Genomic DNA, 23,563 nt, shown 5'->3' with positions numbered 1-23,563 from the left:
GAGAGCTAGCTGCTGCGCACACAGGACCGGAAGAGGGCCGGGCGGCGTTTCACAATAAAAGCACACACCGTGAAGCATCAAAATAAAGATTCTTTATTAGCAGCTTGGTCCATAAAATATAAACAGCTAATGTTTTATCCACAACACAAAACTGTTCAGTTTATTGTCACAAAGACAAAAAAACCCAGAAAGTATTCACATTTAAGAAGCAAAAATAGTTTATTAATTTAATGATTGTTAACTAATCAACTAATGCTAGCAGTTATTGTTAAAGATAAACCCAAACCACTACTATTACTGTAATACTGCATACTACATCACTATAATACTGCAGTACTTTTACTGTAATACTGCATACTACATCACTATAATACTGCAGTACTTTTACTGTAATACTGCATACTACATCACTATAATACTGCAGTACTTTTACTGTAATAATGCATACTACATCACTATAATACTGCAGTACTTTTACTGTAATACTGCATACTACATCACTATAATACTGCAGTACTTTTACTGTAATACTGCATACTACATCACTCATAATACTGCAGTACTTTTACTGTAATACTGCATACTACATCACTATAATACTGCAGTACTTTTACTGTAATACTGCATACTACATCATTATAATACTGCAGTACTTTTACTGTAATACTGCATACTACATTACTATAATACTGCAGTACTTTTACTGTAATACTGCATACTACATCACTCATAATACTGCAGTACTTTTACTGTAATACTGCATACTACATCACTATAATACTGCAGTACTTTTACTGTAATACTGCATACTACATCACTATAATACTGCAGTACTTTTACTGTAATACTGCATACTACATCACTATAATACTGCAGTACTTTTACTGTAATACTGCATACTACATCACTATAATACTGCAGTACTTTTACTGTAATACTGCATACTACATCACTATAATACTGCAGTACTTTTACTGTAATACTGCATACTACATCACTATAATACTGCAGTACTTTTACTGTAATACTGCATACTACATCACTATAATACTGCAGTACCTTTACTGTAATACTGCATACTACATCACTATAATACTGCAGTACTTTTACTGTAATACTGCATACTACATCACTATAATACTGCAGTACTTTTACTGTAATACTGCATACTACATCACTATAATACTGCAGTACTTTTACTGTAATATTGCATACTACATCACTCATAATACTGCAGTACTTTTACTGTAATACTGCATACTACATCACTCATAATACTGCAGTACTTTTACTGTAATACTGCATACTACATCACTCATAATACTGCAGTACTTTTACTGTAATACTGCATACTACATCACTATAATACTGCAGTACTTTTACTGTAATACTGCATACTACATCACTATAATACTGCAGTACTTTTACTGTAATACTGCATACTACATCACTCATAATACTGCAGTACTTTTACTGTAATACTGCATACTACATCACTATAATACTGCAGTACTTTTACTGTAATACTGCATACTACATCACTCATAATACTGCAGTACTTTTACTGTAATACTGCATACTACATCACTATAATACTGCAGTACTTTTACTGTAATACTGCATACTACATCACTATAATACTGCAGTACTTTTACTGTAATACTGCATACTACATCACTATAATACTGCAGTACTTTTACTGTAATACTGCATACTACATCACTATAATACTGCAGTACTTTTACTGTAATACTGCATACTACATCACTATAATACTGCAGTACTTTTACTGTAATACTGCATACTACATCACTATAATACTGCAGTACTTTTACTGTAATACTGCATACTACATCACTCATAATACTGCAGTACTTTTACTGTAATACTGCATACTACATCACTATAATACTGCAGTACTTTTACTGTAATACTGCATACTACATCACTATAATACTGTAGTACTTTTACTGTAATACTGCATACTACATCACTATAATACTGCAGTACTTTTACTGTAATACTGTATACTACATCACTATAATACTGCAGTACTTTTACTGTAATACTGTATACTACATCACTATAATACTGCAGTACTTTTACTGTAATACTGCATACTACATCACTCATAATACTGCAGTACTTTTACTGTAATACTGCATACTACATCACTATAATACTGCAGTACTTTTACTGTAATACTGCATACTACATCACTCATAATACTGCAGTACTTTTACTGTAATACTGCATACTACATCACTATAATACTGCAGTACTTTTACTGTAATACTGCATACTACATCACTATAATACTGTAGTACTTTTACTGTAATACTGCATACTACATCACTATAATACTGCAGTACTTTTACTGTAATACTGTATACTACATCACTATAATACTGCAGTACTTTTACTGTAATACTGTATACTACATCACTATAATACTGCAGTACTTTTACTGTAATACTGTATACTACATCACTATAATACTGCAGTACTTTTACTGTTAGCTAACTACTAACCCAATATAATACTGCAGTACTTTTACTGTAATACTGCATACTACATCACTATAATACTATAATACTTTAATTAAGCATTATAATATTTGGAGTATTTTATTTTAGACCCTGTAACCGGATGTGCGGTGTTTCCCGCCGGCTACCTTGACGCGGGGTTGTTATTGTGCGGGTTCTGGCACCGCAGAGTCCCGCCTTTCTTCCTCTTGCTAAATAGTGATCCAGTGGAGTGAGGGCAGCTCGGGTTGCTGTTGATCTTCCTGCTAAATACTGCGCCTGTGTGTTGACCTGCTTTTACAGCCGCAGCCGGAGCAGATGTTCAAACACCAACAGATGTTTTCACGTGCTCACATTTTAAGTTTAACAGAAACACAGATGTTAAAGAATCACGGGAGTTATAACAAAACATGTCCGGAGCGCAGTGCAGCTGCTGGCCGGCAGGGGGCGCAGCGGGCCGGCAGGTAGTGCTGCGGGCCGGCAGGGAGTGCTGTGGGCCGGCAGGGGGCGCAGCGGGCCGGCAGGGGGCGCTGCGGGCCGGTCAGCTGATCCAGAGTCAGATCTAAACAGATGCTGACGGGCCATCTGATTGGCTGAGGAGCCGAACAGCTGATCTGAGAACAGCTTCAGGTGCTGTGGAGGGAAGGTGCGTTGGTTAGGGTGGGATTGAGAGCACGAGCGGGCGGTGTTAGTAAATATAAACAGTGATTAGACGAAAGTTACACACACACGAAAATACACAAATACAGGTAATACACACAAATACACACAAATACAGGTAACACACACACACACACACACACTAATACACACAAACACAGGTAACACACACACACTAATACACACAAATACAGGTAACACACACACACTAATACACACAAATACAGGTAACACACACACACTAATACACACAAATACAGGTAACACACACAAATACACACAAATACAGGTAACACACACAAATACACACAAATACAGGTAACACACAAACACACACACACAAATGAGGCAACACACACACACTAATACACACTAATACACACTAATACAGGTAACACACACACACTAATACACACTAATACAGGTAACACACACACTAATACACACAAATACAGGTAACACACAAATACACACAAATACAGGTAACACACAAACACACACACACAAATAAGGCAACACACACACACTAATACACACAAATACACACAAATACAGGTAATACACACAAATACAGGTAATACACTAACACATACACACACACAGAGGGAGAGAGAGAGACAGACAGACACACACACACACACACACACACACACACACACACACTAATACAGGCAACACACACAAATACAAGTAATACACTCACAGAGAGAGAGAGAGAGAGAGAGAGAGAGAGAGAGAGAGAGAGAGAGACACACTAACTCTAACCTTAAGCACCGCCCGCCCGTTCCGCCCCGCTGACACAAACCAAGCGACCAGCTGCTAAATTACAATCAGAGCGGAGGAATTTAGGAAGAAGCCTTTTCTGCTCTCCTCCTCCTCCTCCTCCTCCTCCTCCTCCTCCTCCTCTCAGTAGTTTCCCTCCGTGTCGGTCCATGAACGCGCAGACACGCCGCGGCTTTAACCCCTAACCCTAACCCTGGAAGAGACGGGCAGCCCTCCGGAGGATGGACGGCAGCAGGCTGTGAACGGCGGCCCGCCAGCATGTGACATGAACCGGGACAAAACAGCGAGCGAGGCCGGTGACATGATGTTGGTCCGGAGCTCGGTGAGTTAGCTGCGGGGAGTTAGCATCGGTGTGCTAACGGGCTAACAGGATCAACACAAACCAGGAAACATTCAAAAACAGCTGCAGGGTTATAAGAAACAGACATTAACTCTATATTAATATGATAAAGGTGAATTATGGTGTGTTGGTAATGTGATGTGTTGGTTAGTAGTTAGCTAACACTTCCTGGTGCTGGAGGAGTTAAAAGCAAGAGTTTAGCTTCTCTGTTTCTCTCTGATGAGTCTTTAAATCAACAGTCAGGAGATTAAATCAGCATTAAAAGCTTGTCTGTCTGTCTCTAATCATTCCTCCTGGTCGTACTGACCGTTCATAATGTTTACAATGGGAAGTGATGGAGGACACAACTTCTAACTAAATAATAATAATACAATAAATGAGTAATAAATGCTAAACCCTTAACCCTAAAACACAGAATATATTCCAGCTTCACTCCTGAGTCCTCCTGCAGATCTAATAAAGGAGCAGTGGAGGATTTTCAGGTCACATTTCTGCTCTAAAGCTGACAGATAGTGTTCAGATTCACAATAACCCAGTGTCCAGTTGGTGTAACCAGTATTTCACCATAAAGACAAAACTTCTAACTCTATAATGTGTCAAATTAAAGTTAAATCCAAACATTAAGATTCACAGTTTCACAGTAAAAAGGATAAACTTCTTACTGTAACTGTATATAAGGATCAATGACGTGATGCAACTCAGTGTCCAGTTGGTGTAACCAGCATTTTACCATATAGATGCTTATATACAGTTACAGTAAGAAGCTGTAACTGTATATAAGGATCAGTTAGAGCTGGCTGATATGGATTAAACACAATATCTTTGACCAAATACCTCTATCGATATCACAATTAGGGTTGCAAAATTCCGGGAATTTTCAAACTTGGAAACTTTCCATGGGAATTAACGGGAATTAATGGGAATTAACGGGAATTAACGGGAATAAACCGGGAATTTACTAAACTGAAGGTATGTTCTTATTAGGGAACTTAAATATAGTTGTGTAAAATAATATTTTAGTATAATCCTGACTAAAACAACCTGATATCATGCAGTACAGTTGAATATCTATGCTATCTGAGACCACGCCCCCTACATGCACTGTGCATACTCCATCACATGCACAGATGATTTCTACAATCCTAGACCACACTTTTGAGCCCAGAGCACACAACTTGAAGCCAGACTTTTGAGCCTGTGGTTTTGATGACATTATATGGTAATATATTTAGGGATATGTTTATGTGTAAGTGCTATATTTAGCCTTATAGTGAAAAAAATAACAGACAGGAGTGGCACTTTGAAGTTACTAGTTATATCATTTGCACCTAAGTAAATAACAATAACTAATAGTTTTAAAAACATCTTGTATATTTTGGATTTTATGAGTTGTATCTCCACCAGGATACATTAGACACACCCCCGTCAGGGTTGTGTAGCTTCACAGACACATTGTTGTATTTTTTCAGAGTTGTGTGTGAAACCATTAAGAATAATAACATTTAGTTGTTTTTTTACATTAAATTATAAATAATTGTATAATTTAATATAACTTCAACAGCTCAGGGACATCAAGCGACATTGTTTGTGCACCTTTTTTCATCGTCAACTTAAAATAATGTTCTGTTTTTTAATGAAGAGGTGGACTTTTTTTATCCAATGAATCAATCAAATGATGATACCTTTCCACTAAATTACCCTCAGTTGCCATAAATTCCCATTTAATTCCCATTTAATTCCCATGGAAAGTTTCCAATTTGGAATATTTCCAAAATTCCCCAGCTTAACTTCCCATGGAAATTTACTGGAAACTTTCCGGAAATTTACCGGAAATTTTCCACCCCTTTGCAACCCTAATCACAACTATATTATAAGGATGACTTTTGGTGCTTTTTGATAAATAATCATCAGTAAACTGGATATAATGACTATAAAGTTGGTAACGTGGGCGGCGGTGGCTCAGCAGGTAGAGCGGTCGTCCTCCAAATGGAAGATTGGCGGTTCGATTCCCGCCACCTCCAGTCCACATGTCCATGTGTCCTTGGGCAAGACACTTAACCCCAAATTCCTCCCGTTGCTATGCCAACGGTGTATGAATGTGAATGAATGGTTAACTTCCTCCTGATGAGCAGGTTGTGGTAGCTCCTGCCATCAGTGTATGAATGTGTTGTAATGTAAAGCGCTTTGAGTGGTCGTAAAGACTAGGAAGGCGCTATATGAGTACAGAACATTTACCATTTGGAAAAGTTAATAACAGAACAGCTGGAACAATCTGTTAAGTTCACTAAATTACATCATTTTACTTTAATTCAGCTTTAAAACCAGGAAAAGACGATATCACAATATTATGATACCCAAAGTCTACGACATATCCACATAATGCCCAGCGCTAGGATCAATGACGTGATGCAACTCAGTGTCCAGTTGGTGTAACCAGTATTTCACCATAAAGACACAACTTTAACCCTTTTATAGGACACTCATTGAAAGGAAGGGAGGAAGGAAGGAAGAATGGAGGAAGGAAAGGAAGGGAAGGAAGGAGGGAGGAAGGAAAGGAAGGACGGAGGAAAGAAGGAAGGAAGGAATGTAGGGGGAGGAAAAAAAGAGAGAAGGAGGGAGGGAAGAAAGAAGGAAGGAAGGAAAGAAGGAAGGGAGGAGAGAAGGAGGGAGGGAGGGAAGGAAGGAAGGTAGGGGGAGGAAAGAAAGGGAGAAGGAGGGAGGGAAGAAGGGAAGAAAGAAGGAAGGAAGGAAAGAAGGAAGGGAGGAGAGAAGGAGGGAGGGAGGAAGAACAGATGGAAGGAAGGAAGGTAGGGGGGAGGAAAGAAAGAGAGAAGGAGGGAGGGAAGAAGGAAAAAAGAAGGAAGGAAGGAGAGAAGGAAGGAGGGAGGGAGGACGAACAGATGGAAGGAAGGAAGGAAGGACGGACAGAGGAAGGAAAGAAGGAGGGAGGGAGGAAGGACAGATGGAAGGAATGAAAGAAAGGAAGGATGGAGGAAATAAGGAACGAGGGAGGGAGAAAGGAAAAAAGGAAGGGAAGAAAGAAGGCAGGAAGGAAGGAAGCGTAAGATGAATCTCTGAACTGGCCCTTTAATATCTGAACTGGCCCTTTAATGTTAAACTCGGCGGCTGTCAGAAACAAACTCGGCGTGTTAAATGATTCTCTGCTGCTGATCTGCATGTCATCCATTCCTCATGTTGGTTTAGTGTTTAACAGGAAGAGACCGAAAGCAAACAGAGAAGCTTTTATTGGCTTCCGACTCTAATAAAGCTCCATGTAACCCAGTGTCCAACGGTGTAACCACTATTTTATTATAACAATCTGATTTTATAGACAGGAAAATGAATGTGGAATAAAAATTAATCTACTTTTGCATCACAGCGCTTTTGTTTTAAACATGTTTTATATCATTTATCACAAATGATTGTTTATTTTTTGTTTTTAACGTGTTTTTTAAACGTGTTTTTTTACGTGTTTTTTAAACGTGTTTTTTTACGTGTTTTTTAAACGTGTTTTTTTTACGTGTTTTTTTACGTATTTTTAAGGTCACATTTCTGCCTTAAAGCTGACAGATAGAGTTCAGATTCACAATTATTCAGTGTCCAGTTGGTGTAACCAGCATTTTACCATAAAGACAAAACTTCTAACTCTATAATGTATCAAATTAAAGTGAAATCCAAACATTAAGATTCACAGTTTCACAGTAAAAAGGATGAAGCTTCTTACTGTAACTGTATATGAGGATCAATGACGTGATGCAACTCAGTGTCCAGTTGGTGTAACCAGCAGTAGTCTTTATTGCCTTTGTACAATAGAAATTGAAACTGAAAGCAACTCTTATGTTACCATACTGAGTAATAAATACTAAACTAACTCAAACACAGAATCCTGCAGCTCTAATAAAGGATTATTATTATCGGGTCACATTTCTGCTCTAAAGCTGACAGATGATGTTCAGATTCACAATTACTCAGTGTCTAATTGGTGTAACCAGTATTTCACCATAAAGACAAAACTTCTAACTCTATAATGTGTCAAATTTAAGTTAAATCCAAACATTAAGATTCACAGTTTCACACTAAGAAGGTAACTGTATATAAGGATCAATGACGTGTATTTAGACAGAATTGTTGGTTTTTGCTCAATTTTGACAAAATGCTTGAAAATCTAAACGTTCTTATCATTTGATGTGTTTTTAAATGAAGTCATTATTAGTATAAGTCAACTTAAATACACTGTAGGTGATTAAAATATTTAATATTTATCATTCTACTGTGGTTACACCATTTGACATTTTCAGAAGCATTCAGTCTCAGGGTCCACTCACACTAGGGCCAGTTGTCCCCCCCTCCCCCCTAACCCCCACTGGCCCCCCACTCACATCACCTCAGACACCCTTCTGTTGTGTTCGAGTCAAGAAAGGAAGGGAGGAAAGGAGTAAAGCAAAAAAGGCAGGGAGGGAGGAAGGAAGGAAGGAGAGAGAAAGGAAGGAACGACAGAAGGAAGAAAGGGGGATGGAGGACGGAAGGGAGGAAAAGAAATAAGGAAGGGAGGAAGGAAGGATGGAGGAAAGAAGTGAGGGAGGAAGGTAGGAGGGAGGGAGGAAGGAAGGAAAGAAGGACAGAGGAAGGAAGGACGGAAGTACAGAGGAAGGAAGGACGGAGGAAAGAAGTGAGGGAGGACGGAAGGAAGGAAGGGAGGAAAGGAAATAAAGAAGGGAGGATGGAGGAAAGAAGTGAGGGAGGAAGGAAGGAAGGACGGAAGGACGGAGGAAAGAAGTAAGGAAGGAAAGAAGGAGAGAAGAAGAAAGAGAGGAAGGTAGGGGGGAGGAAGGACAGAAGGAAGGAAGAAAGGGAGATGGAGGAAGGAAAGACTCCAGCAGGGTTTCCTCCGACAGGTTGAGCTGTGTGTGTGTTCGTGTGTGTGTGTGTGCGTGTGTGTGTGTGTGTGTGTGTGTGTGTGTGTGTGTGTGTGTGTGTGTGTGTGTGTGTGTGTGTGTGTGTGTGTGTGTTCGTGTGTGTTCGTGTGTGTTCGTGTGTGTGTGTGTGTGTGTTCGCCGGTAAAACACAACACAGCTGATCAGTTAACACAACTATGATTCAAAAGTACAAGCTTGTTCTTCTGAGTCAGGACTGAGTAGTCTGCAGTACTACAGATACTTGTGTTTAATAGACTCTAAAAGCAGACGCACTGATTCAACTCTTTACTCCAGTGATCGTTAACGCTCGCAGCCTCTCCAGCGGAGCAGCTATACAACAGACTTAGTTTAATGTCTTAGAAGTCGCCAAATGACTTTAATTCGTTAGTTTATATAATGCAGATTAGTAAAATATGACTTTTATGAGTCACAGTCACAGACAATAAACTTAGCATGTGATAGTTGTGGTAGCATGAGTGCAGTAGATGTAATGAAGTCCACGCAGCACGCTGGATGCAAACTATTATTAAGCCTATAGTCTATTCATTATAATGTCTTTTTATAATGTCTTATGGTCGGATTGGGAACCCATATATGAATAATGTCTCCTTGTTGCATTTAGTGTTGCTTGAAATGACCCGAACCCGAACCCAGGGCTCAGCTAGTGTTGCCTTTTAAAAATCATCCATTTCCCGAGAGTTAAAATGTCTTATTTATCAGGAAACACATGAATCCCTAGTGTGTGCATGAGTGACCAAGTGTACCGAGCTCACACTAGCCAAATAATCCAGACTTCAGGGGGCAAACGTGCTCGGTCACGATACGACTGGCTAGTGTGAGTGAAGTCATATCATTTAAATGATATAAAAACCAACAAAAATACTAAATGTACATTTTAACAAACCTGATGCTGCTTTTAAATCTAGTTTAACTGATTTATGGATTCATCATCTTACCAATAATTTGTTATTTAGTTAGTTCTAGTCATTAATAGTTTTACTGTTAACTGTGATTATAAACGTCAGAGAAGCGTAATCCTGTTTATTAATTATGATTCTGGCTTTCTATGTGTTTATTTGTTCTTTCTTTGAGCTTCACTCGTTGGATCCAAACACTCTATAAATAAAGTTTCAGTGAGCGTGTTGCTTTGAGTTTCATTGTGACGGGACAGGAAGTGAGGCGTTTCATTTTGACGGGACAGGAAGTGAGGTGGTTTCCCCTCCGATGAATCTTTAATGTGTTTGTTTGCAGCACGGCCGAGGGCGAGCCAGAGTGAGTCATGCGGTGGTTGTGATCTTCCTGGAGTTCTTCGCCTGGGGGCTTCTGACTACGCCCATGCTGACTGTGAGTAAACACACACACACACACACACACACACACGCCTGTTTTTACTAACTCGTGGGGACCCTGACTGGGGTCCAGCCTTTCTAAAGGGTCTACAGACGTAATTTTAACTCCTAAATTCATCATAATTCTGTTTGAACATTAAAATGACTTGAAATATCAAAAACTCACATAAATCTGAAACCTGAATTTTGCCCCCCCCCCCTCGTTGGGACCCGTAATGCTAACGTCTATTAGCATACAGTTGACATCACTGTTAGCCACAGTACAATTCATATTCAGTATTTGAAGAAATGTTGGATTGAAACCCTAACGCTAACCCAGGTGGCTAATCGCTAAGCTAATATGCTAATACAAAGCTAACATGCTAATATACACACTTACACACTTTGTCAGGAAAAGGTTCCCACACTGCAGTACCGTGTGTGACCTCTGGGGTTCACACACACATACAGGAAAACCAACCTTGTGGGGACCAGGAGGCTGTTTGCTATTGATTCCAATGCTCGTTCCCATGGAAACCAGGAGTCGGTCCCCACAGGGTTAGTGATATGTCAGGTTTCGGTCCCCACCAGGATAGAAAAATGCACACACACACACACACACACACCCCTCCCCGCCCCGCTGCTGTTTACAGGCTGCTTTTATTTTCTTTCTGAGTAAAGCAGAAGAAAAGTGTCTTCGGGTCTAATTTGACTCATTTCAATATAAATTTCTTTCGTCTAATTATCTGAAGGTCACATGACTGTTTCCTCACTGAAACATCAGGAACATGAAGCAGCTGCTCACTGTCGCCCTGAGTTATAATAATAATAACAGGAAGTAACAAACAAGCCGATTATTAACCGTCATGAAGCTTTTACAAGAAGAACAAATCATTTCTACTTTATGCTCGAACATCCGTTAAATCACTGATCAATAACCTGATCAGGTCAGATAGTAACTGTCAGACTGTGTGTGTGTGTGTGTGTGTGTGTGTGTGTGTGTGTTAGTGTGTAACAGGCGTGTTAAGTGATGTTTCCTGTGTGTTTTTTACATTAGTCACATCACAAGCTTATTAAAATACTCTTTAGTGTGTCTGTCTGTGTGTGTATATGTGTGTGTGTGTGTGTATGTGTGTGTGTGTATCTCTGTATGTATCTGTGTGTGTTAGTGTGTGTGTACGTGTGTGTGTGTGTCTGTCTGTGTGTGTGTATATATATATGTGTGTGTGTGTTGTGTGTGTATATAGTGTGTATATTGTGTGTGTGTGTGTGTATAGTGTGTGTGTGTGTATAGTGTGTATATATGTGTGTGTGTGTGTGTGTGTATATAGTGTGTATATAGTGTGTGTGTGTGTGTGTGTGTAGTGTGTGTATAGTGTGTATATATGTGTGTGTCTGTCTGTGTGTATGTGTGTGTATATATATGTGTGTGTGTGTGTGTGTGTGTATATATATGTGTGTGTGTGTAGTGTGTATGTGTGTGTGTCCTGTTTGACTTTGGGTTATTTTTATGTTTCAGGTCCTTCATGAGACGTTTCCTCAGCACACCTTCCTGATGAACGGCCTGGTTCAGGGAGTGAAGGTCTGATACTACACACACACACACACACACACACACACTACACACACTACACACACTACACACACACACACACACACACACTCATATATACACACACACTACACGTTTTTTGAACTGAAGCTGATTTTAACATGTTTTCCGTGTGTTTTTTTAACGTGTTTTTTTACGTGTTTTTTTTTACGTGTTTTTTTTTACGTCTATTTTTAACATGGTTTTTTAACGTGTCTTTTTTAACGTCTTTTTTCAACGTCTTTTTTTCAACGTGTCTTTTTTAACATGTTTTTAACGTCTTTTTTTAACGTCTTTTTTAACGTGTTTTTTTAACGTGTTTTTTTAACGTGTTTTTTTAACGTCTTTTTTAACGTTGTTTTTTTACGTGTCTTTTTTAACGTGTGTTTTTAACGTGTTTTTTTAGCGTGTTTTTTTAACGTCTTTTTTAACGTGTTTTTTTAACGTCTTTTTTAACGTGTCTTTTTTTAACGTGTTTTTTTAACATGTGTTTTTAACGTGTTTCTGTAACGTCTTTTTTTAACGTGTGTTTTTAACGTGTTTCTGTAACGTGTGTTTTTTTAACGTGTTTCTGTAACGTGTTTTTTTAACGTGTGTTTTTAACGTGTGTTTTCTTTACGTGTTTCTGTGCCTCGTTCAGGGCTTCCTGTCGTTTCTGTCGGCTCCTCTGATCGGTGCGCTGTCAGACATCTGGGGCAGGAAGTCGTTCCTCCTGATGACGGTGTTCTTCACCTGCGCTCCGATCCCCTTCATGAGGATCAGCCCCTGGTAAGAAACCTTCATCACCATCACCATCATCATCATCACCTTCATCATCCTCTTCCTCAGTGATGTCGTGTTTAGTGCTGAGGAGGTTTTCAGAGTTAGAGTTCGTGTATTTATCATTTTAAGGTTTTTTTAAAGGATGAAACTTAACGCAGCAGAATCAGAGAGAACGTGTTCTTATAATTAAAAGTCTGACGCCTACATTACCCAGAATGCAACGGGACCTCTGATAGTCGGCTGTAGACGAGCATCAACAGACTGAATAAAGAACAATAAGTAATAAAGTACAGGAGTAGTAAAATATAAAGTAACATTATAACGCAGCTCACTAAAGGCTTATATTAACTCATATTCATTTATATTAACTTATATGAACTTATATTAACTTATATTCATTTATTTTAATTTATATTAACTTATATTCATTTATATTAACTTATATGAACTTATATTAACTTATATTCATTTATTTTAATTTATATTAACTTATATTCATTTATATTAACTTATATTAACTTATATTAATTTATTTTAACTTATATTCATTTATTTTAACTTATATTAACTTATATTCATTTATATTAATTTATATTAACTTATATTCATTTATATTAACTTATATTAACTTATATTCATTTATATTAACTTATATTCATTTATTTTAACTTATATTAACTTATATTCATTTATATTAATTTATATTAACTTATATTCATTTATATTAACTTATATTCATTTATATTAACTTATATTAACTTATATTCATTTATATTAACTTATATTCATTTATTTTAACTTATATTAATTTTCACACATTAAATAATAGAGCTGGGCGATATTGGCAGAATCAAATATCATGATATTTTAGGCCAAATACCTCGACGTCGATATTTTAACAGTATTGCAGGAAGACTATCGATGCTTTAACTAAATATTTACACGATGATATTTGTGATAAATAATAATCAGTAATGTGAATATAACGACTAAATGGATAAAAACTGATATAAAGTCTGTTAAACTCAGAAAATCACATTTTTACTGTAATTCAGCCTTAAAAGCAGAAAAAGACTTTTATTCTAACATGATACTTTATTACTTTATTCTAACTCATGATATTGATATAATAGATTTATTCTCTAGACTTTGAGCTGCTGTTTGAGTAAAGAGAAAAATCAGCCGTCTGTTCAGCTGCAGAGTCACATGCTGCTCATGTGATCGTCTGAAGGATCAGAGCAGCAGCACACACACACACACAGATACACACATTATACACACACACACACATACACAGAGACACATACACACACACTATACACACACACACACACACACAGATACACACACACACACACATACACTCATTATACACACACACACACACACACACAGATACACACACAGAGACACATACACACACACACACACACACACAGATACACACACAGAGACACATACACACACAGACCCCCTCATACACACACACAGAGAGACACATACACAGAGACACACACACACACTCACACACTCTCACAGAGACACACACACACACACACAGACCCCCTCACACACACACACACACACACATCATGAGCCCGAGGTAAAACAGTGTCAACTTCAAACTGCTTATTCTGTCAAATACATTTTATTTTGAAAGGATCACGGACACATCCTGTCACTGCTTTTCATTTATTTTTTGTATATTTGGAGTCGGACTAAATAAATAAATATAATAAATGTATTTACTAGTGGTGGGCTGTTATCGTCGTTAACGTGAGACTCACAAAGCTACAGTTCATCACGACCTCTTATGGAGGCCTACAGTTCAAAATTCATGTTTAACTGAATAAAAAGTTAGTAAACACGAGTACATCTTATTGAACATGATTTATTTTATCACCAGTTTTCATAGAACAGCTTCTCAAGCAGTTTGTGATGCATTGTGGGAACAGGAGATGAGCCCCTGGTCTAACCCTAACCCGCTCTCAAAGACTTACTTATAGTCATTATTTGGGTAGCACACATACTGTGAATGCCTTCGGCAAATGAACCATTTTAATCTAGATTAATCTAGATTAAAATAATTAATCTATGCCCACCACTAGTATTTATATAATTAAACCTTATTTTCTAATTGGTTAAATCCTCCATCAGCTTCCTGTCAGACATCAACATCATCACTGAACTTCACATGTGTGTGTGTGTGTGTGTGTGTGTGTGTGTAATGTGTGTGTGTGTGTAGGTGGTACTTTGCTCTGATCTCAGTCTCAGGAATCTTCGCTGTAACTTTCTCGGTGATCTTCGCGTACGTTGCCGACATCACAGAGGAGCACGAGAGGAGCACCGCCTACGGCCTGGTAACACACACACACACACACACACACACACACACACACACACACACACACACACGTTGTTGTTTGTTAGAATTACTTGTTGACAGAGGCAATAAATGAATGACGGTTAACCAGTCCTCTGAAATGAGGCCAACCAGGAAGTAACTTAGAGCTGCATTCTATCAAAAGGCCACCAGGGGGCGACCGTCTCTATACAAGTCAATGGAGAATTCACCAACTTCTCACTTGATTTCTAACCTCAGTAAACGTTTTCAAAATGTGTTTATGGTCTCAATCGGTAGTTTAAAGCCTTCTTCAATGCAGTATGATGTTCATTTGGGACATTTAGGCCTCCCTGATTTTATATGTGACGATAAAGCAGGGTATGCATTAGGGCGTGGCTACGTCCTGATTGACAGGTTGATTGACCAATGTCCTCCAGATCCAGCCCTCGTAACCATGGCAACCTCCCCGCTCCGACTCATGTCCATATGAGTAGAATCCGTGTTTTTATTTTTCCCAGCATGCACCTGAAATTTTCAAGATGGCGCTGCCTAGATTAGAAACTATTGGCTTCCGAGCAGCAGTCCACAAACCAATGGGTGACGTCACGGATGTTACGTCCATGTCTTATATACAGTCTGTGGGATTAACGGAGAAAGTACCGGCAAATGTCAACATTCAATTACTAAAAGAATCAGTTTGTATGGATACTTTTTATCTTTTACTCTCCTCTAAGTGATTACTGCATCGTCTCCTCAGGTGTCGGCTACCTTCGCTGCCAGCCTGGTGACGAGCCCGGCCATCGGAGCGTACCTGTCCTCACGCTACAGCGACAGCCTGGTGGTGCTGGTTGCCACGGTGATCGCCGTGGCCGACATCGCCTTCGTGTTCTTCCTGGTTCCCGAGTCGCTGCCGGATAAAATGCGTCTGACGTCTGACTGGGGCTTCCCAATCTCCTGGGAGCAGGCCGACCCCTTCGCTGTGAGTCACCGTCATCATCATCATCGTCTTCATCTTCATCATTAGTAGCAGTAGCCTATTGTTAATATTGATATTGTTAATGTTAATATTTTATCAGATGAGCACAGAATGATTGTTTCCTCTATAAATGTGTGAAGCAAACATCAGCTGATTGATTGACAGCTGTGTTTTTTGTGTGTGTGTGTGTGTGTGTGTGTGTGTGTGTGTCTCTCTCTCTGTGTTTGTGTGTGTGTGTGTGTGTGTGTGTGTGTCTCTCTCTCTGTGTGTGTGTGTTTGTGTGTGTGTGTGTGTGTCTCTCTCTCTGTGTGTGTGTGTGTGTGTGTGTGTGTGTGTGTGTGTGTGTGTCTCTCTGTGTTTGTGTGTGTGTGTGTGTGTCTCTCTCTCTCTCTCTGTGTGTGTGTGTGTGTGTGTGTGTGTGTGTGTGTGTCTCTGTGTGTGTGTGTGTGTGTGTGTGTCTGTCTCTGTGTGTGTGTGTGTGTCTCTCTCTGTGTGTGTGTCTCTGTGTGTGTGTCTCTGTCTCTGTGTGTGTGTGTGTGTGTGTCTCTCTCTGTGTGTGTCTCTCTCTCTGTGTGTGTGTGTGTGTGTGTGTGTGTGTGTGTGTGTGTGTAGTCTCTGCGTCGAGTAGGTAAAGACTCCACAGTGCTGCTGATCTGTGTCACAGTGTTCCTGTCCTACCTGCCAGAGGCTGGACAATACTCCAGCTTCTTCCTCTACCTGAAACAGGTGAGACACACACACACACACACACACACAGACCTGTTTTTACTACCTCGTGGGGACCCTGACTGGGGTCCAGCCTTTCTAAAGGGTCTACAGACGTAATTTTAACTCCTAAATTCATCATAATTCTGTTTGAACAAAAAATGGCTTGAAATATCAATAACTCACATAAATCTGAAACCTGAGTTTTGCCCCCCTCGTTGGGACCCGTAATGCTAACGTCTATTAGCATACAATTGACATCACTGTTAGCCACAGTACAATTCATTTTCAGTATTTGAACAAATGTTGGATTGAAACCCTAACGCTAACCCAGGGGGCTAATCGCTAAGCTAACATGCTAATACGAAGCTAACATGCTAATATACACACTTACACACTTAGTCAGGAAAAGGTCCCCACACTGCAGTACCGTGTGTGACCTCTGGGGTTCACACACACAGTCAGGAAAACCAACCTTGTGGGGACCAGGTCTATCAGGAGGCTGTTTGCTATTGATGCCAATGCTCGTTCCCATGGAAACCAGGAGTCGGTCCCCACAGGGTTAGTGATATGTCAGGTTACGGTCCCCACCAGGATAGAAAAACGCACACACACACACACAGAGCCCTTCAGGATCTTCTGAACTTCAGGAAAACTCAGCGCCTCCACAGTGAGACAGACAGCTGCACTCACACTGTTCTATCAAATGGAAGCTGCTGATGTGTGACCCTCTTCGTGTGTGTGTGTGTGTGTGTGTGTGTGTGTGTGTGTGTGTGTGTGTGTGTGTGTGTGTGTGTGTTTCAGGTGATCGAGTTTACTCCAGCAGCCATCGCCGCCTTCATCGCCATGGTGGGAATCCTCTCTATAGTCGCTCAGGTGTGTTAACACTTCCTGTTCTCTGTTCCTCAGCGTTAGTCATGTTCTCTGTTCCTCAGCGTTAGTCATGTTCTCTGTTCCTCAGCGTTAGCCATGTTCTCTGTTCCTCAGCGTTAGTCATGTTCTCTGTTCCTCAGCGTTAGCCGTGTTCTCTGTTCCTCGGCGTTAGTGACCTTCTCTGTTCCTCAGCGTTAGTGACCTTCTCTGTTCCTCAGTGTTAGTGATGTTCTCTGTTCCTCAGCGTTAGTCATGTTCTCTGTTCCTCAGCGTTAGTCATGTTCTCTGTTCCTCAGCGTTAGTGACGTTCTCTGTTCCTCAGCGTTAGTCATGTTCTCTGTTCCTCAGCGTTAGTCATGTTCTCTGTTCCTCAGCGTTAGTGACGTTCTCTGTTCCTCAGCGTTAGTCATGTTCTCTGTTCCTCAGCGTTAACCATGTTCTCTGTTCCTCAGCGTTAGTCATGTTCTCTGTTTCCTCAGCGTTAGTCATGTTCTCTGTTCCTCAGCGTTAGTCGTGTTCTCTGTTCCTCAGCGTTAGTCGTGTTCTCTGTTCCTCAGCGTTAGTCGTGTTCTCTGTTCCTCAGCGTTAGTCGTGTTCTCTGTTCCTCTGCGTTAACCGTGTTCTCTGTTCCTCTGCGTTAGTCACGTTCTCTGTTCCTCAGCGTTAGTCACGTTCTCTGTTCCTCAGCGTTAGTCACGTTCTCTGTTCCTCAGCGTTAGTCACGTTCTCTGTTCCTCAGCGTTAGTCATGTTCTCTGTTCCTCAGCGTTAGTCATGTTCTCTGTTCCTCAGCGTTAGTGATGTTCTCTGTTCCTCAGGGTTAGTCATGTTCTCTGTTCCTCAGCGTTAGTCATGTTCTCTGTTCCTCAGCGTTAACCATGTTCTCTGTTCCTCAGCGTTAGTCATGTTCTCTGTTCCTCAGCGTTAGTCATGTTCTCTGTTCCTCAGCGTTAACCATGTTCTCTGTTCCTCAGCGTTAGTCATGTTCTCTGTTCCTCAGCGTTAGTCATGTTCTCTGTTCCTCAGCGTTAGTCATGTTCTCTGTTCCTCAGCGTTAGTGATGTTCTCTGTTCCTCAGTGTTAGTCATGTTCTCTGTTCCTCAGCGTTAGCGATGTTCTCTGTTCCTCAGCGTTAGTCATGTTCTCTGTTCCTCAGCGTTAGTGATGTTCTCTGTTCCTCAGCGTTAGCGATGTTCTCTGTTCCTCAGCGTTAGCGATGTTCTCTGTTCCTCTGCGTTAGCGATGTTCTCTGTTCCTCAGCGTTAACCATGTTCTCTGTTCCTCAGTTTTAGTCACGTTCTCTGTTCCTCAGCGTTAACCATGTTCTCTGTTCCTCAGTGTTAACCATGTTCTCTGTTCCTCAGTGTTAACCATGTTCTCTGTTCCTCAGTGTTAACCATGTTCTCTGTTCCTCAGCGTTAGTCACGTTCTCTGTTCCTCTGCGTTAACCATGTTCTCTGTTCCTCAGCGTTAACCATGTTCTCTGTTCCTCAGCGTTAGTCATGTTCTCTGTTTCCTCAGCGTTAGTCATGTTCTCTGTTCCTCAGCGTTAGTCGTGTTCTCTGTTCCTCAGCGTTAGTCGTGTTCTCTGTTCCTCAGCGTTAGTCGTGTTCTCTGTTCCTCAGCGTTAGTCGTGTTCTCTGTTCCTCTGCGTTAACCGTGTTCTCTGTTCCTCTGCGTTAGTCACGTTCTCTGTTCCTCAGCGTTAGTCACGTTCTCTGTTCCTCAGCGTTAGTCACGTTCTCTGTTCCTCAGCGTTAGTGACGTTCTCTGTTCCTCAGCGTTAGTCATGTTCTCTGTTCCTCAGCGTTAGTCATGTTCTCTGTTCCTCAGCGTTAGTGATGTTCTCTGTTCCTCAGGGTTAGTCATGTTCTCTGTTCCTCAGCGTTAGTCATGTTCTCTGTTCCTCAGCGTTAACCATGTTCTCTGTTCCTCAGCGTTAGTCATGTTCTCTGTTCCTCAGCGTTAGTCATGTTCTCTGTTCCTCAGCGTTAACCATGTTCTCTGTTCCTCAGCGTTAGTCATGTTCTCTGTTCCTCAGCGTTAGTCATGTTCTCTGTTCCTCAGCGTTAGTCATGTTCTCTGTTCCTCAGCGTTAGTGATGTTCTCTGTTCCTCAGTGTTAGTCATGTTCTCTGTTCCTCAGCGTTAGCGATGTTCTCTGTTCCTCAGCGTTAGTCATGTTCTCTGTTCCTCAGCGTTAGTGATGTTCTCTGTTCCTCAGCGTTAGCGATGTTCTCTGTTCCTCAGCGTTAGCGATGTTCTCTGTTCCTCTGCGTTAGCGATGTTCTCTGTTCCTCAGCGTTAACCATGTTCTCTGTTCCTCAGTTTTAGTCACGTTCTCTGTTCCTCAGCGTTAACCATGTTCTCTGTTCCTCAGTGTTAACCATGTTCTCTGTTCCTCAGTGTTAACCATGTTCTCTGTTCCTCAGTGTTAACCATGTTCTCTGTTCCTCAGCGTTAGTCACGTTCTCTGTTCCTCTGCGTTAACCATGTTCTCTGTTCCTCAGCGTTAGCCATGTTCTCTGTTCCTCAGCGTTAGTCATGTTCTCTGTTCCTCAGCGTTAGTCATGTTCTCTGTTCCTCAGCGTTAGTCATGTTCTCTGTTCCTCAGCGTTAGTCATGTTCTCTGTTCCTCAGTGTTAACCATGTTCTCTGTTCCTCAGTGTTAACCATGTTCTCTGTTCCTCAGTGTTAGTCATGTTCTCTTCTCTGTTCTCAGACTCTGTTCCTCAGCGTTCTCATGAGAACCATTGGGAACAAGAACACGGTTCTCCTGGGTCTGGGCTTCCAGCTCTTCCAGCTGGCCTGGTACGGCTTCGGTTCTGAACCCTGGTGAGTTTACGGTCACTGAATCTGAAGAACCGACAAATATTTAGACTCTATTTTAAAAAACATCTCTACATATTTAGCAACAGATGGAATAGTTGGTCTCTGTTCTCTGACTGATGTTCTTGTTGTTCTTGTTCTTGATGTTCTTGTTGTTCTTGTTCTTGATGTTCTTGCTGTTCTTGTTCTTGATGTTCTTGTTCTTGTTCTTCTTGTTCTTGATGTTCTTGTTCTTGATGTTCTTGTTCTTGTTCTTGATGTTCTTGTTCTTGTTCTTCTTGTTCTTGATGTTGTTCTTGATGTTCTTCTTGTTCTTGATGTTGTTGTTCTTGATGTTCTTGTTCTTGATGTTCTTGTTGTTCTTGTTCTTGATGTTCTTGTTGTTCTTGTTCTTGTTGTTCTTGTTCTTCTTGTTCTTGATGTTGTTGTTCTTGCTGTTCTTGTTCTTCTTGTTCTTGTTCTTCTTGTTCTTGATGTTCTTGTTCTTGCTGTTCTTGTTCTTGCTGTTCTTGTTCTTCTTGTTCTTGTTCTTCTTGTTCTTTCTGTTCTTGTTGTTCTTGTTCTTGATGTTCTTGTTCTTTCTGTTGTTCTTGTTGTTCTTGTTCTTGATGTTCTTGTTCTTGTTCTTGATGTTTTTGTTGTTCTTCTTGTTCTTGTTTTCAGGATGATGTGGGCAGCAGGAACCGTAGCAGCGATGTCCTCCATCACATTCCCAGCTGTCTCTGCTATGGTGTCACACAGCGCATCACCTGACCAGCAAGGTCTCTCTCTCTCTCTCTCTCTCTCTCTCTCTCTCTCTCTCTCTCTCTCTCTCTCTCTCTCTGTCTCTGTCTCTGTCTCTGTCTCTGTCTGTCTGTCGTATCTTTTTGTATCATCGTTCTGTATTTCAGTGTCATGTGTTTGAATCTCTCTAACTCTCTGTGTGTGTGTGTTTCTGTGTGTGTGTGTCTCTCTCTGTGTGTGTGTGTGTGTGTGTGTGTGTGTGTGTGTGCAGGTGTGGCTCAGGGAATGATCACAGGTATCAGAGGTTTGTGTAATGGTTTGGGTCCAGCTCTGTACGGCTTCATCTTCTTCCTCTTCAACGTGGAGCTGACCGACATTCCTGTAGCAGGAAGACCTGCTCCGCCTACAGAGGTACACACACACACACATATACACACTATACACACACACGCACAGCCTACAGAGGTACACACATCTATATACACACTATACACACACACACACACACACATACACACACAGCCTACAGAGGTACACACACATATACACACACACACACACACAGCCTACAGAGGTACACACACACACACACACATACACACTATACACACACACAGCCTACAGAGGTACACACACACACATACACACTATACACACACACAGCCTACAGAGGTACACACACACATATACACACTATACACACACACACACACAGCCTACAGAGGTACACACACACACAAACACACTATACACACACACACACGCACACACAGCCTACAGAGGTACACACACACACATATACACACTATACACACACATATACACACTATACACACACACGCACAGCCTACAGAGGTACACACACACATATACACACACAGCCTACAGAGGTACACACACACACATACACACTATACACACACACATACACACTATAATTTGTGTGAAATAACTAATCAATACTCTGATTGATGTGTGTGTACTTGTGTGTATTAACATGTGTGTACTTGTGTGTACTTGTGTGTACTTGTGTGTAGAAGTCGATCATCCCCGGCCCGCCCTTCCTGTTCGGAGCGTGTGCCGTCCTATTCGCTCTGCTGGTCGCCGTCTTCATCCCCGAGCGTCACCGATTGGCCGACGTGAAGACTTGCTCCGCCCGTAAGTCGAGCTCCGCCTCCGCTCAGGACGCCGCGCTAACGCCGGCTAGCGACGCCGAGGACATCGAGCCGCTGCTACAGGACAGCAGCATGTGACCCGCGGCCAATGGCAGCGCAGGAGGCTCTCCGCTAGTCCCGCCCCCTCCACGATGAACCAACCACCACTTTCTGTTTCTTCTTCTTCTTTTTTCTTCGGATTCAGACGAACGGCGGCGTTAGACGGCAGTCACACGATGAAACGGCTCCGAGCGCCCCCTGCTGGTGAATCAGAACTACAACACTTTATTATAATTATTATTTTAACCCTTAAACAGGAAACGGACTCTTTCACCTTCCTGTCGTCCTCCCGGGTCAAACTGACCCCTTCTGTTCTGACTGTTCCTTCTTTCCTCCCTTACTTCCTTCCTTCCTCCTTCCTCCCTCCCTCCTTTCCTTCCTTCTTCCTCCCTCCCTCCTTTCCTTCCTTCTTCCTCCCGCCTTCCTTCCTTCCTTTTTTCCAACCCTTCCTTCCTTCCTTTCTTCTATCCTTCCTTCCTTCCTTCCTCCCTCCCTCCCTCCCTCCCTCCTTTCCTCTCTCCCTCCCTCCTTTCCTTCCTTCTTCCTCCCTTCCTACCTTCCTCCTTTCCTTCCTACCTTCTTCCTTCCTTCCTTCCTTCCTTCCTTCTTCCTCCCTTCCTTCCTTCCTTCCTTCTTCCCTCCTTTCCTTCCTTCTTCCTTCCTTTCCTTCCTTCTCTTCTTCCCTCCTTTCCTTCCTTCCTTCCTTCCTTTCCTTCCTTCTCTTCTTCCCTCCTTTCCTTCCTTCCTTTCCTTCCTCTCCTTCCTTCCTTCCTTTCCTTCAGGTGCAAATGACATAACTAGTAAGGATTTTCCACTCCTGCCTGTTTAAGGGTTAAATAATTAAAACTATTATTATTTATAATTATTATTATTATTCTACTCGGCAGCAGCTGTAACCTTCACATACTGGTCAAGTTTATTATTTTGGATTTTACACTTTTGTTGAGGGGAGAAAAATAAAAAACGAATTAACAACCACACGATAAAACGGTTCAG

General features: G+C 41.1%; 1 protein-coding gene across 1 annotated transcript; it reads left to right on the top strand.

Annotated features, from left to right (window-relative positions):
- The first annotated feature begins 4,116 nt into the window (after positions 1–4,116).
- LOC128364606 (hippocampus abundant transcript-like protein 1) lies at positions 4,117–22,787 on the top strand. The gene is made up of 12 exons (XM_053325171.1): positions 4,117–4,290; positions 10,476–10,568; positions 12,072–12,134; positions 12,784–12,911; positions 15,151–15,265; positions 16,007–16,228; positions 16,838–16,951; positions 17,735–17,806; positions 20,524–20,636; positions 21,294–21,391; positions 21,625–21,764; positions 22,391–22,787. Exons 1-12 carry the CDS (start codon positions 4,234–4,236, stop codon positions 22,604–22,606), a joined length of 1,431 nt encoding a protein of 476 aa, XP_053181146.1. The 5' UTR covers positions 4,117–4,233; the 3' UTR covers positions 22,607–22,787.
- Positions 22,788–23,563: the final 776 nt, after the last annotated feature.

The sequence above is a fragment of the Scomber japonicus genome, chromosome 9, assembly GCF_027409825.1.
Source record: "Scomber japonicus isolate fScoJap1 chromosome 9, fScoJap1.pri, whole genome shotgun sequence".
Lineage (NCBI taxonomy): Eukaryota > Metazoa > Chordata > Actinopteri > Scombriformes > Scombridae > Scomber > Scomber japonicus.
The sequence above is the reverse complement of the archived record's forward strand: the minus strand, read 5'-3'. Positions and strand labels throughout refer to the sequence as shown.

Coding starts and splice junctions, on each gene's coding strand:
- LOC128364606 (XM_053325171.1), top strand. CDS start 4,234: ATGAACCGGGACAAAACAGCGAGCGAGGCCGGTGACATGATGTTGGTC. Junction 10,569..12,071: donor TGACTACGCCCATGCTGACT/GTGAGTAAACAC, acceptor TTTATGTTTCAG/GTCCTTCATGAGACGTTTCC. Junction 16,229..16,837: donor AGCAGGCCGACCCCTTCGCT/GTGAGTCACCGT, acceptor GTGTGTGTGTAG/TCTCTGCGTCGAGTAGGTAA.